At 40.1% G+C, this 15,253-nt stretch overlaps 1 protein-coding gene across 1 annotated transcript in view; it reads left to right on the top strand.

Moving 5' to 3' along the window:
• The first annotated feature begins 1,400 nt into the window (after positions 1-1,400).
• LOC129711021 (heterogeneous nuclear ribonucleoprotein M-like) overlaps positions 1,401-15,253 on the top strand; it is a 32,753-nt gene continuing 18,900 nt past the window's right edge. Inside the window, exons 1-6 of the mRNA XM_055658368.1 lie at positions 1,401-1,600; positions 2,689-2,873; positions 7,707-7,759; positions 9,706-9,713; positions 13,711-13,804; positions 14,121-14,321. Of these exons, the coding sequence (XP_055514343.1) occupies positions 1,491-1,600; positions 2,689-2,873; positions 7,707-7,759; positions 9,706-9,713; positions 13,711-13,804; positions 14,121-14,321 (651 nt within the window). The 5' untranslated portion in view covers positions 1,401-1,490. The remainder of the gene's footprint in view (positions 1,601-2,688; positions 2,874-7,706; positions 7,760-9,705; positions 9,714-13,710; positions 13,805-14,120; positions 14,322-15,253) is intronic.

Genomic DNA, 15,253 nt, shown 5'->3' with positions numbered 1-15,253 from the left:
TCCAGAACCAGGGGTCACAGTTTAAGAATAAGGGGTAGGCCATTTAGGAATGAGTTGAGGAAAAACGTTTTCACCCAGGGAGTTATGAATCTGTGGAATTCTCTGCCACAGAAGGCAGTGGAGGCCAATTCACTGGATGTTTTCAAGAGAGTTAGATTTAGGTCTTTGGGTTAAGGGCTACAATAGTCCATTGGTTAATACAATAGTTGGCTGGGGACGAGGTGGTAAAAAAGGAATACAAACAGTTAAATTAGCAAGAGGACTAGGGGAGGGACAGAGAAAGAGGGAATGCAAGGGTTACCTGAAGTTAGAGAAACCAAAATCAAGGCGGAGGTTGATAGATTCTTGATTAGTAAGGGTGTCGGGGTTATGGGGAGAAGGCAGTGGGTTAAGAGGGGAAGATAGATCAACCATGATTGAATGGAGTTGACTTGATAGGCCGAAGTAATTCTACTCCTATCACTTATGAACGTTCACACACATACCAAACAAGTTATGGTTGTGTAGGATGCTGGGTTACACCAAAGATAGACACTCTGATAGTTACTCTGGCAAAAATGCCAGAGTAAATCAGTGGGACAGGCTGGAGAGAATGGGTGACGTTTCGCGGCGAGACCCTTCTTCAGACTGTTGTGTCATGTTACCAGTCTCAAAATCCTCAGCTATGTCCCTCCGCAAAGGAAGAAAGCAACTCCGTGATAATTCTAAAGGTATAGACACAAAATGCTGGACTAACTGGGACTGGTACCATCTCTGGAGCAAAGGAATGGGTGATGTTTTGGGTCTAGACCCTCCTTCAGACTTAATTCTACCTACGGGAAGCCTGCTTCAGTTGACTACATCTGAATCATCCTACCACAACCAGTGAGCAGTGCTCAACTATCTATCTCTTTGGTGACCCTCGGACTATCCTTGATTGGCCTTTGCTGGCTTTGCCTTGCACTAAACGATATTTGCTTATCATGTATCTATCTATACACTGTAAATGGGTCGATAGTAATCATGTATTGTCTTTCAGCAGATTGGTTAGCACGCAACAAAGGCTTTTCACTGTACCTCGGTACACGTGACAATAAACTAAACAGTTCAAGAAGGAACTGCAGATGCTGGAAAATGGAAGGTGCACAAAAATGCTGGAGAAACTCAGCAGGTGCAGCAGCATCTAAGATGCTGCTGCACCCGCTGAGTTTCTCCAGCATTTTTGTGTACCTTCAATAAACTAAACTGAACAGACTGCGTGGCGGTGCACTGTGGAATCCGCACCTGGTGCCTCCCCTCCGGCCCCCTCAGATCGACAGCGGGCGGGCGGACGGACGCCCATAAGATGGACGACGCGGCGGTTTGGCGCCCAAACCCCACCCCTGTGTGTCGTCACGTGGGTGACGGCGGGGCGGTGCTTGTGGCAATACCCAGGATCCTTCACGCGTCACTACGCGGCGGCCATTTGCACTTCAGTGGACAGGCGCCCGTTTAGTCGTTTCACTGCACCCATGGCGGATTTGGAGCCCACGTCCCAGGAGCCGGCGATCACAAACCTCGAGCTGGAGGAGAAGCAAGAGGATAATATCCCAAGCGGCGGCGATGAAGATCAGAACCAGAGGTGCGGGGGTGTGAGGGAGTTTTAGGTGGGAGAAGGCCGTGTGTCTATGGCAACGCAGTAGGCTTCAACAGGCCTGTAGGCCGCAGCCTGCGCGCCGAACAAAAGGGCGGCGCGGCCGGCTCGGAGTACACCGCAGGCCGGCCTTCGGAGCCAGATAAATTGTTTATTTTATTCTTAATGGGCATGGTATTGGAAACAAATAGATTGGGGATCGCCAGAAGGATTTAGTTTTATATATTTATTTGCTAGTCTGATTGTTAAGAATATTTTATTTTTTGAGCACTTTTAGTCCGGATTATCGAGACACATCTACTTTTTAAGCAATTAAATATAAATCCCTAATTCGAAGTATAATCATATTACTGCTTTATTCTTTGCCCTGTCGGATCTTATTTTTTGCCTCAAAATTCTCGCTTAAACCAAGACGGTACCACCACACGCTAAATGTTCTGTTTTTAGCATTCAATTTGTATTTCTTGGTCGATTCCTATATTCCAAATTCGGTGTGTGTTCACTTTCCAAACAACAAATGGTAGCACGCGATATTTTTTCACCTTGGTGACTTGTGCCTGTTCGCACGCCATCCCTGCATATCTCTCGTGAGAATCCATCTCATTCCCACTCTATTTAGAACCATTCCACCTCACCAGGACTGTGGCATCTTATCTCGCACTCCCAAGGAGCACTGTTGCCCCCTTTCCCACTGCAAAACATTCTCTACTCGCCTTTCTTTCACTGAGCTGTTTCCATTCAAACATGCCTATACCCACACTGGATATAAAATCCTTGACGCTTGTCATGGCACTGTCAATCAGTCAATATTTTAAAGATAATTCAACTTTTCTGTTTAAATATAACGTCAAAAAGCTTTTTGTCAAAAACCTTTATGCACTACAATGGCTCGATTGTAATCAGATATTGTCTGTCTGTTGACTGGTTGGCATGCAACAAAAGCCTTTCACTACCTCGGTACATGTAACAATAATACACTAAACTAAACTTTTTTGTAAACATTTTTTGGAGGCTGGATGGAGCTGTACCTAAGCATGTAAATTGAATTATTAACATTGAAACTCATTTCTTTACAGTGAAACAAATGAAGCTCCAGTTAAGAATGAGAAAAATGATAAACTAAAAGAAAAAAGCAGCAAGCGTGGAGGAAACCGTTTTGAGCCTTATTCAACAAACCGAAATGCAAGATTCCGGGTTTTTGTGAGCAATATTCCATTTGAAATGAAATGGCAGACCCTTAAAGATTTAATGAGAGAGAAAGGTAAAGTTAGGTGTAATTGTGCTCATTGGAAATTAAACTACTGTTGAGTTACTTCATTGCCCAATATGATACGTACTAACTAAACTTGTTTTCACCTTCAATCCCTGGCGCCAAGTATGGATCATCTTGAAGAATAGCCTTTTCTACTGAAGAAATGACGTGCAGAATTTTGATTGAAGAATTTTTAATTACATGTCTTCACAGCAATTCTGAAGTATATTTGTGAACAAATTTGATATAATATTATTGGGGGCAAATGATCTGGGATCAGGAGTATGTGACCTGACGAGCCAAGCCTCCTCTGCCATGTGTGTAAAATCATCGCAGATCTTGTTATCAATTCACTATTCCGGAAGGGAAGAACAGGACTTTGAGTCGAATTTGTAATGTCACTGAAAGTTTAGGATTTTCCAAAAGGGAAGAAATGATCTGGTCAAACATCACAATATTTTTAGTAGTGTGGACACAGATTTGTAGGCCATACATGCATGTAGGATGCATGCTCTCCTGTTTTCATCTGAGTGCTCCTGTCACAGTTATTATGATTGAGGGAGAGCATGGAAACCAGATGTCATCACTGTTGTGTGAGCAGGCCAATTTCTTAACCATGAAGGAATACTCGTTAACGTCTCGCATTTCTTCTGCATGGATTTGCATTTAATAAACGATTTGTATCCTTGGTATAAATTAGATGCAAAATTTGCCGTCTTTTGCCAGCCAGGAAAAATAAAATTTAGAGCTCCGGCCAATAGTAATTAGTTGAGCGATTGAGAATTAGTAATTGAAATCGGGGACCACAATGTTTGTGAGTTTTAAGGACTGCTGCCCAAATTGGCCGCAGTTTACCTCATGGTAGTAACCAACTCCGAGGTACCTTCTGATGCTGCTGTTTTGGATGTGTACAGCAATTTTATGTCAAATGTTTTTGTGAGTACAGAAAATCTTGATTTTTCTGTATAAATGTAACTTTACTGTGAGAAAATTACATTCAATACTTGACTGAAAATAATCAAACGTTGATAGAACTCAAACTGTTCTAATATTTGATGTTTTTATTTGTGCATTGTAATGCCGGCGTGACAAAACTATTGGAAACTTAAAAGAAAACAGGTGAAGCATGACAATCCGTATCTGCAGAGAAGACACACTTATGAGATTATCCTGTTTCTTCAACCACTCATTCTGTTACTTCTTGTGTTCAATATCATTTAGTTTTGAAGGTGCACACCTTCTGTCCTGACTTAATACACCTGACAGTTGGTGTTTTTAAGTTAAGAGGGTTTGATATCTTTGTTCCATGTAATGCCCTATAATATTCCACTTACTGTTCAATAACAGTGTTTGGATAGAACCACAATTTTGCAATCTTGTTTTAATGCCAGTGGGCTAGATTGTGGTTTGAAAGTTGTGCATTGAAAGTGAGATGTGGCAAGCCTGGACAGAAGCCTTCAAGAATTGAATCACGACCACTCACTATAACTTGGCACGCAAAATGACTACTTGTGCATATATTGCAGCAAGATGCAATTTAACAATCTTACTACCGTTCCACAATTTTTATTTTTTAAGGCTGGCTGTATAAACGAAATACTGGAAATAACCCCCAGGACTCAATCTTTTTCCATTACTTTGGGGAAATAATGTGGAGTTGATAGAGACGTTTCCACTTTTTAAGGAATTAGTCCTTTAAAGAACATTTCACACAATGGTCTTTGTACTGTCACACACGCACACATGGCTGTACCTTGTTGGAGTACTAGTGTTGAATTGTAACTCCAGAATAAGTTTATTCTGGTATGGCTTAGGAATTTCAATCCTGTAAGTGCAAACACCTTGAAGGCTGTGTTATGAAATTGTTAGGGTTAGATTATAATGGAAGAAATCGCACCCTATGTCTGTTAGAATGTTCAAAGTTGATTGGTTGGGATCTTTTATCCTGCAAAAGTTGATTCTCAATCCCCATTAACAGCGAGGATCAGTGATGGCAAAGTGCCTTTCAATAACTTTATTGTTAAAATTATCATTACTTTAAGAGTAAACTGGCTACACATCCTAATTACGTGATTGTTTTGCACATTTGGAGTTTTGTTAACTTGCAACTTTTCTGAAACAATAGCAATGTTGAAGAAAATATTTTGTCTTTTTTTCAATTGAGTTGAAGGTCAGTGAGAAATGCCAGCATTTCGTAAATTCGCAAATTTGGTAAGGAGTTGGTGTGTTATATACAAAGTGATGCATTGAATGCTTGGTAACCTGACTAGCCTGACACAACGGATATTGTCTTTAAATTGGTGAAGACATGTTTTAGATCTGAATATCTGAAACTGTTTGAAATTAAGTTGGACATATTTCTGAGCATATGTCCTTAAATTGAGGGAAGATCGTGGAAACATGGCTCATTAAGGTATGAGTTATCACTACAGCAAGAACTTTAATTATGTGAAACCGCATTACTGCACCCATACAAGAGATAGACAATTTCTATTGTCTCCTCTACCACAACCACACTTTATTCCCTGTCCTACCAACCCAATTAACATCCGATCTTTCACACAAGAGGTAGATAGTGCACGCTTACTAAATTGTGGACAGAAGTCCATTTACTAGATTATGCAAAGTTTTCTACTATAACTTTTTTAAAAATCTGTAAATTAATTGCCTAATTTTTGGTGACAATTCTATCATCTGATTCACTTGACTCTGGAAAACCATTCTTGATAAACTTTCCTAGAGATTGGCATTCAATTGTGTGTTCAGTATCTGAGTGAAAAAGGATTATTGGTCTTTCAGAACAGAAGTGAACAGTCCACCATGGTGCATGCTGCTGCTGCTGAATAGGACTACTTGATGTTACCAGTATTTAGTAGTCTGACAGGAAAGAAACATCAGCAGACATTGTTTTACATGTGAAACCACTAAGTGTCATTTTTAGGTTTGTGTACGCTCCTGCCTTTCTTGATGTAGTGATGGCTTCAAGCGGTAAGACTCAAAAGTTGGTGGTTTAAAATTAGTGTAATACTGGGAATGTGCCCATGCAGATTCACATGTCTTTGGTTTTGTAGAATACTGACGATGTCTTTAAATGATTTAGATAGTAGAATGCTGGGATTATTGTGGTACAGGTGTGTAGGGAACCAAACTCGGTATTCAGCCTAAATGTAGTCTTTGTGTTGCACTAAGCCAAGTTAAGAACAGTTGAAACTCACTGCCCAGGGCTGAAGAGTTATAGAGTACAAGCAGTTCTCCTTAAGAGCAAGTTTTACCCCACACATTTTCTCAGATGAGAAATATTTCTAAAATTTTATCTTTACTGCATTGTGGTGCAGAGTGGGATTTTGCTTGAGACTCAGCTCCACTATATTGGTACGAGTACACTAATTATAGATGTTTATCAAAAAGAAAGTGAAATTGAAGAAAAGTCACTTCAGGAAATGTTTTGCTATTTAGTGCCCAAATACTCTTTACACCAAACATTAAGATGTTTAAAAAAAAAAAAAAGCCTTTTGGTTACATATATACCATCCTACGTACCCAACACTATCATCTTTCTCTCCCATTCTTGCTCCTGCCTCTTTCTCCTGCTCCCCTCACTCCATGTTAAGTTCTGTTCCCTTTTAAGAGTGACAAACATTGCATGTGTAACAATTAATATAATACCAACAAAATTATGCCACACAATTGTGAGCCAGTGCTGAAAATATGCTGTGAGTAGTATCTCAATTGGGTGTACAATGTAGACAATGCAAATTACTTATTCCAAGTTTTAAAATTTGCAAATCAGAATTCTTATCTTACACAAACAGAAAAAAATCATTTTTCATCTGTCTTAAAACAGAAGAAACCCTGACAGTACCAATTGTTTGCACAATTGAGCTTAAAGTTTGATTGTAGCAATGTTTCATCTCCGAGTTTTTTTCTGCACAAGCAAAAGATTGGCTTCCTTTTTTTTGTTAGAATAACAATTTTGAACTATAATGAAATTGGAAAGTCTTTTTTGAAATCCTGTGGAGCAAAGAAAAAAAAATCACTTGAGTGTTAGCTATGGGGTTAGAGGTAAAGGACCTTGATGGCAGCAAACATGAATCTTCAGCTTGCTATTAACGAGGACTGACTGTTAAAATTGTCTTGGCTGATGGCTTAGTGTTTTGTATATGTAAATGGATACTAGTCATGTAGTAGGTGGGAACTCAAGATCAGATCTAATTTGTTTTTTTTTAAAAAGAACTTGGTCATATAATGGTTTGATTCATTCACAGTTGATTAACCGGTACATGGTGATCTTAACTGAAGCAGACTCTGCTGCTTATGGTGGTTGCTGGTGGGGATGTCACAATATATAATGCAATAGCTTGTTTAACAACATTATAAATCTTAATTTGTAGAATGTTTATGGTTTTCATGTTTGATTTTTTGATCACTTTGTTTTGTAATTTAATTGGTTGTGGTCCAGGGAGAGAGGAAGATGTGAATTTTGCATATTATAAAGTGACATCCTTATTGGCTGGGAACACTTGAGAAGCGCTCCAGTTTGGGAAGTACATGTTCAGTACACTGGGTAGATGTAAAAGGGCTGTTGTATGTAACATTGTTAGTAACTGGTAACAATGATTTTAAGGGTTGTGGTTTAATATGACCATTCTAGGTTGGGTTAGACTTGGGATCACTGCACACCTGTACATAGCATAGTAAGAAGGTTTAGGAATGTGGAATGATATTCTGGGCTTTTAGAGGGCTCAGGTTACTACATAACGTTGTCAATGTTTTTGCTGAATTCCAATTGTTTTCTTGGCTTTTCTCCTTCCGTGTATGTTTCGTCTGGGATCTGGTTTGTAGTTGGTGAGGTTACTTACGTGGAACTCTTTATGGATGCGGATGGAAAGTCGAGGGTAAGTGATAAAGAATGAGTTCTTCTGTGGTTTCATTGCAAATGTAAAATACACAGGATGTGGAATACTGGAAGTGGGCCTTGTTAGACTTTGAAATTTGAAGCTTAGAAATGTGGATGTGGCTAGGTGGGGTGGGGGGAGAGAAGAGGATTGAATGTAAAGTTATAGATTATAGCAGGCATATTTGGTGCTATTTTGTCAAAGTTAATCTAATTGGTGAATTTTAATATTTTTGTTGTCTTTGACATGGGTGTCCCATGTTTTTTCAAAAGTACATGAAAATGTTGTACAGTATGTTAAGTAGTCAGAAGTTTATGCATTGGATTTCATTTTTTTCTCAGCCCCACATTTGCTCCTGTGCCTCCTGAACGTAGTGACCAGTAGGATACAATTTTGTTGATGCTGACACTGATCTGGTGCATGCCAAAATTGTACACAAGTACACCTTAAAGAACCAGCCATTTGATTGGGAAGCATCACGATGGAGTCTGAAACAGGCATTGTATCATGTCTACACTTTTCAGCTGAGATTGCTCTAGTTATCAAGAATTGACTACTTTTTTTCCTAACTTTTTTGACACGCTCCCCTCAATATTGCTCCTCCAGTTCAGTTCAACACTGATCAGAATCTGGACGTTCATGTCTGTATGGCAGTATTGTGCCATATTCACCTTTTTAACCCACCACAGAGTATGTGGTTTATGTACCATACTGATCTTGTAATTCTAGGTTTGATTTCATCCTTTGTATGCTTTCATAGAAGACCCCTGTGCCTTAAATTGTAATGTGAATGAATTATCCAAAATGTTGGTTCTTGCCCTCTGATTCAGGCACGTGATTTGATGCTCTGCTTTAGATTGGGACGATTAGAGGATGTTCACTTTGTAAAAATAATGTCAAAAAATAAACTTTACCAAATATATCTGCTATATAACTTAACCAAGCAACTGTTCGGGGGTAGTAAATATTTTTGTCTTTCCTAAAGCTCTGCCAGGCAGGGTTGTAATTGTCAAAAGGGGGAGAATATTTTGATTCTTAATGGTGTTAAACATTGTAAAGGACGTTGAATAAGTTGTCAATGGAAATGTGAAAGTGGATGGATTTTAGAAGCATGGTTGAAGTGATTAAGTTGCTGTAAGGTTTCTGAAAAACGTAGATTTATTTTGGTCAGTTAAATGGTATAGAGCTGCCACGTTAGTAGCGTTCTCCCTATATTATCCAAAGTGGGTGAAGTCTTGGAATAATTTTAAAAGCATGTTAGTTTGACAAGATGTAATCTGGATTTTTTGTCTACAGTCCCCATATTGAAATAGCTTCTGGGTTTAGATGGGAAAAACCACGACAATATTATTTTATTTCAATCGGTAATTTTATACACACAATACTGCACTTGTTCTCTGAATTTACCCACAGGTCCTAGTAAATTGCAGGTTGGAATGGTCAAAGAGCCTGGCAGTGAACCATGATTTATTTTTGGAGAGATCATTTAGCATCTCGCTTTCTGAGCTGCATGCAAATATTAGCATGTGACCTACACTCAGGCCTCTTGAATCAGCCGCTGGCTGCTTTAAAGAATGGCCTGTGGCAGTCACTTTACAAGATTCCAGCTCTGAGTGGTGATGTCCAGCTTCTTTGGTATGTCCCACTTGCTATGCCCAATGTTGGGAATTCAATAGGGTTGTATCGGTTCTCTGGAACCTCTGTTCCTTGTGCATTGTTACTGGCTCATGATCCTTCATTTGCGCTATTCCATGCAAGGACAAATTTTTAGAGGGTAATGTGTAATACAAACAGTTAGAGGACTGATACTTAATCATAAATGGGGAAAGCATTGTACTTTCCTTGAAATGTAAATATTACTATTTCAATTTTGGTATTGATCTCAAAATTCTTTAATTAATTTTTACGTTTTCTTCTTCTTTACATGCTACCAACTATGACCAAAGGGATGTGGGTAAGTTTCTTTACCGTTCACTAAAATTCTATTTTTGCGTTAGATTAAGGTGTAGCAATAGCGTTCCAGATAACAGGAATACTCAAACCAAGTTTATTGCATATTTTGTGCGAGTGCCTTTGAACTATGTGGGGGGAGGGGAGGGGTTGGCTTCAATTAGTCTCCACAGTCCCGTTTTTATGATTTTCTAGTGTTGGTGCCTTTTCATTGATTGCTGCCTAAAGTGCATGTTTATATAGACATTGCAAATGGGTGTGATTTGGGCTTTGGTATGAAGCTCCCAGTATATAATTCATCACAAAACGTAATTTGATGTGAATGGGGATTTGGCAGATGTGAAAGTAACAGATATCCATGGAAGTTTAATCTTAACGTAGCGTGGTGAGTAACTTGGCTTTAGAAATAGAAAACGGCTGGACAAGATGGAAAAGTGACTGCAGAGGCTGGAATTTAGAGCAAAACAAACTGCTGCAAGAACTTTGGGTCAAGCAGCATCTATAGAGGTAAAGGGATAGTTGTCGTTTTGGGTCAAAACTTGTATAAAGATTGAGAATTGAGGGAAGATGGGCATCATAGAGGGAAGGTACAGAGACTGATATGTGGAACCAGATTTTGGAAGGATGATGGGTAGATGCAACCAGGTTTGTAGGAAGCAGGAAAGGTGAATCATGGGAGAAGTAACTTTGGTGGATAGGTATATGTGTGGTGGGCAGCAGGAACCAGGTGGGGTAGGGTAATGAGTCTGGTTAATGAGGGGGGATGGAATAGAAAATATAACATAAAGGAGGGAGAAGCTGAGTGGGACTGGCAAAGGAACAGGGAGTGTGGCATATTTGAAATTGGAAAATGTAACGTTCACTCGATCAGGTTACAACAAACGCAATTGGCATTTGAGGTTGCCCAGTTTATGTTGGTCTTGCAAATCTAGAGGAGGTGCAATGGCACCTTTGCTTTGCCTAGAAGGGCTGCTTGGGTGGAGGAACAAGTCTTGCACCACTTGTGGTTACAAGGGATGGGGAGTAATGAGTAGGAAAGGATGAGTGGAACAGGGAGCCACAGAGTACAATCTCTGGAAAGAGGGGGGGGAGGGGGGAGGGCTGTGTATGTCTCACTTGATTGTACAGTTGTACTATCATGCCCTCCACAATCTTGATAATTTTAATTTTTTTTTAAGCTCGGACAGAAATCCACCCCTTCCTGGTTTTCCGCTTTCTGCAAGATCCACTTTCTTCATGACTCTGGTTTGCTTGCCCTTTCTTGACTCCCCTGACCCCTCCTCTTCCCTCTTCACATTCCCCAGCGACTGGAGGGAGATGCAACACCCGTCCCTTCACTTCCTCTGTCACCATCGTCCAAAGACCTGAGCAGGCCTTCCAGGTTAGGCAATGGCTTGCGTGCACTTTCCCAACCTCATCTATTCCATTCAGCGCTGTGATTTGACTGATCATTTTGTAAAGACATCTTGAGTTTCCAGTTACAAGCCTTGCAACTCTCCATTCCCATATCAATTTGTCTGTTCTCTGCCTTAATTACCAAGATGAGGCCACACATTAGCAGTATACCACCTCATGCTTTTCTTTTGTAACATTCTATTGGATAATATTCAATGGATATTAAATTATCTAAATTTAGTTAAACCACGTTTTTTAACTCCTCAATCCATCCAAGTTCTTTTGTTCATCTTTTCCATTATCTCTCAAATAGCTCTCTTCTGCCTTGTTCCTTTTTCCTTCATCCATGTACCTAACCACCTGGGGTTTTCCCTTGGTTTACCTTTGCTATCTTCTGGACCTCCTTTGTCATCTTGTTTCACCAATGACCTTCCAGCCTCTGCCTTACCCCTTCCTATAACTTCTACCTAATGGCAATCTTCGACGCTCTCTTGATGCAGGGTAACCAACCAAAACATCGACCATCTCTTTGCCAGAGCTGCCAAGTAGTACGGATTTTCAGTATTTTGTATGCGATAAGAATAGGGATGTATGGATTTGCTTTGTAAAATATGGATTTTTTTAAAAATCGGCCCGACTCTGTTTCAACTTGCTGCCTAAAAAATGCAAGGATATAAAAAGTCATACTGTAACTCTAAAGATTATAGCAGATTAAATCTATTAGTATTAAAAAAATCTCAAAATCCAATGATTATTTTTGTAAGCTTTGATCGGCCTGTCCCGCTAATGGTTTAAACAACGCTGTCAGTTTAATGCGTGGGAATTTAAACGGACAACTATGGGTTCTAATTATAGCGCTACCAGCTGGGGCGCTATTGCCTTTGCACATAGCGCAATGGGTTTTACACGTAGTGCTATGGCCACAGCGCTATGGGTCACAGACTGTTCAGGGGAGGGAGGGAGAAAAAAGGAAGGAAAGGGAGAGCAAGCGGGAGGCTTCCAAAATGGCTTCTATGATATGATATGCCATTTATTGTCACTATACATGTACAGTGAAACTGAAAGCTGCTCGTACTCAGTGCATACATACAATTTTACACAAAAAACAAGAAACAGAAAAACAAAACAGAAGGGAGATGGGGGGGGGGGGGGAAAATAGGTGCACAAATTCTACGGCGCTACATACATATATACATATATACAGATGGAAGTCCGTGTTGGGCGGTGTAGTCAGTGCATGTGTGGATTTGAATTTATGGTAGATATAATTCTCGGGAAGCAGCTATTCCTGAGTCTGTTTGTCCTGGATTTGATGCACCTATAGCGCCTTCCAGAGGGCAGCAGGTCGAACAGTCCAAACGCAGGATGGGAGCTGTCTTTGGTGATCTTCTTTGCCCTGCTAAGGCAGCGGGAGGTGTAGATGTCCATCAGGGAGGGGAGAGGGCAACCAATGATCCTCTGCGCTGTCCTGGTTACCCTCTGAAGCCTCTCCCTGTCTGCCATGGTGCAGCTGCCATACCATGCTGTAATGCAGTATGTCAGCAGGCTCTCGATGGACGAGCGGTAGAAGGTCAGCAGCAGGTTAGAGTCCAGGTTGTGCTTCCTGAGGACCCTCAGGAAGTGCAGCCGCTGCTGAGCCTTCTTGATGACCGCCGTCGTGTTGTCCGTCCAGGAGATGTCAGCAGCGATATGGACGCCGAGAAACCGGAAGGTGTTGACCCTCTCCACACACTCGCCGTTAATGTGTAGGGGGACTAAGTCGGTGCTGTGCCTCCTGAAGTCGACAATGAGCTCTTTTGTTTTCCTGGTGTTCAGAGCCAGATTGTTTTCTGAGCACCAGGTTGTCAACTTCAGGACTTCCTCTCTGTAGGCTGCCTCGTCTCCCTTTGAAATAAGTCCGACCACAGTAGTGTCGTCAGCAAATTTGACGATGCGGTTGTTGTTGTGGGCCGGACTACAGTCGTAGGTGTAGAGACAGTATAAGAGGGGGCTTAGCACACAGCCCTGTGGGGAACCGGTACTCAACCTGCGAGTGGAGGAGAGGTGGGGGCCGAGTCTCACAGTCTGGGGCCGGTTTGTGAGGAAATCCTTAATCCAGGCACATGTGACAGTGGGGAGGCCGAGAGTGACCAGTTTACCAATGAGGATGTCCGGGATGATTGTATTCTACATCATCATCTGGTGCTAAAAGCAGGAAGCAGCCGTTCAAACAGAAGTATGGCAATGAATGCACTGTCAAGTAACGTGTGTAGAAGACGTGTCTTATGGTATGCATTCTTGTACTCTTACATGGGTATGGCTGTACATTTTCAGAAAAAGCACCGTGTAAAAATACTGATTTCCTCGGCAAAATACTGAGGTACTAGAATACTGAAATGCTCTGACAAAACTTGGCAGCTCTGCTTTGCCTTCATAGATGCTGCTTGTATTTTTTTTTTTAACCACATTAAAGAAAAAAAAAGATACTGCTGCATATTGTATTGTTAGAACAATACGGGTCAAAAACACTGCATTAACAGGCAGTGATGGGATGAAAGGTTGGTTGGATGTACAACTTCAAACAAAGTATTACCTGGAGGTAATTGTGTAATGTGCATTTATTTTAGTGTTGTGGAGTTCAAAAGTGAAGAAAATATGAAGAAGGCTGTGGAGGTTATGGACAAGCAGAGTTTTAGCGGAAGGCCTCTCAAAGTAAAAGAGGTAAGACAAATTAATTATGCAGTAGATTGATTAACTTTTAATTTATTTTATAGAAAACTATGCTGTTTACCTGTTCTACCTAAAATGAACCAATCATTGGAGCCTTCAACTCATTGCTTTGAAACTGATTGGCCATTTTTGTGTGCAGAATAGTACTGCAGTATATCTATTTATTTGCCTTGATTATCAATTTCATGCGAATATTGTAATACAACTCAAGGCCGTGGTGGTCTAAAATGACATAACAATCTGTTAATTGGCTATCTTTTAGATGAATATTGACAGTATTTATATCTGGAATTATAACTTTGTGTAGGATCTTGATGGTGAACATGCAAGACGGATGATGCAGAAGTTTGGTGGCTTTGACAGGATGGGCATGGGTGGTGGAGGTGGTATTGGTGGTGGTCCTGGAATGAATATCCCTCCTGCTCTCATGAATAATCAAAATGTCCCAAGGGATGTCCTCAATGCTCTACAAGCTGGCAGGCTCGGAAGCACCATCTTCATTGTTAACGTGAGTTTATAACTACTATGAAAATCTGTATCTGCTAAAATAAATTGTAGGTACAAACAGTAAAATGAATTTTAGAAATGATTAGCCTTAAGTGAAATGCGTACAGAAGTTAAAGCAGAATTGGTTATTTCACGTAACTTAAGCACAATGCAGTAAAATGATTAGAAGAAAAAGGCACTATTTGTGATTGCATTTTGTAAATGGTAGAGTTAAATATAGATTGTAATTGTATTGTATTGTATATCTTTATTGTCATTTCCTGAGTATTCGCATATCCAGAGGAAACAAAAACGTTGCTCAACCAGTGTCCATTCTATGTCCATAGATTGTAATTAACACTAACATAAAAACAGTAATCTATCTTTTAAAAACGTTGCATGTAATTTGAAATGTTTGAAGAAATGTTGGGAGGCCTTATTATTTCCTAAAGTGTGATAATTGGCTTTCTTTGGCATTAAAGAGATTATTTCCATTAGACATAAGATTTTCAGAATCTTATGTCTAATCTCCATGAATCTAGTTTGTGAAAGGTTGAAATGGTTTCCTTTGTGGCTGAGGAGGTGGGAGCATAATCAATCTGACATCAGATTCATATTTCAAAGTTGTAGACATTTTAACGATTCTGTTAACTTTGATATTGATTTGCTGTCTGCATGAAAACTAAGCCATGGAAGATAAAAATACAGTAATTTGCAGGGAAATTTTGCTGGCTTGATTGTCTTCATAATTTAAGCATATAAAATATATGGTAGTATATTGCATATACTGTACTAACAATGAAGATTGAAAAGCAGATGATTACTTATTGTTAACTGAGTATCATACCATGCTGTTCAAGATTGACTTTTAAAAATTATTGGGTGCGTTAGAATCTAGGGAACATTTATTCACATGGGTTTTGTCTGTCGACTGAAATGACTCCCTGGCTAAAT

The sequence above is a fragment of the Leucoraja erinacea genome, chromosome 29 (genome assembly GCF_028641065.1).
Source record: "Leucoraja erinacea ecotype New England chromosome 29, Leri_hhj_1, whole genome shotgun sequence".
Taxonomy (NCBI): domain Eukaryota; kingdom Metazoa; phylum Chordata; class Chondrichthyes; order Rajiformes; family Rajidae; genus Leucoraja; species Leucoraja erinaceus.
The sequence above is the reverse complement of the archived record's forward strand: the minus strand, read 5'-3'. Positions and strand labels throughout refer to the sequence as shown.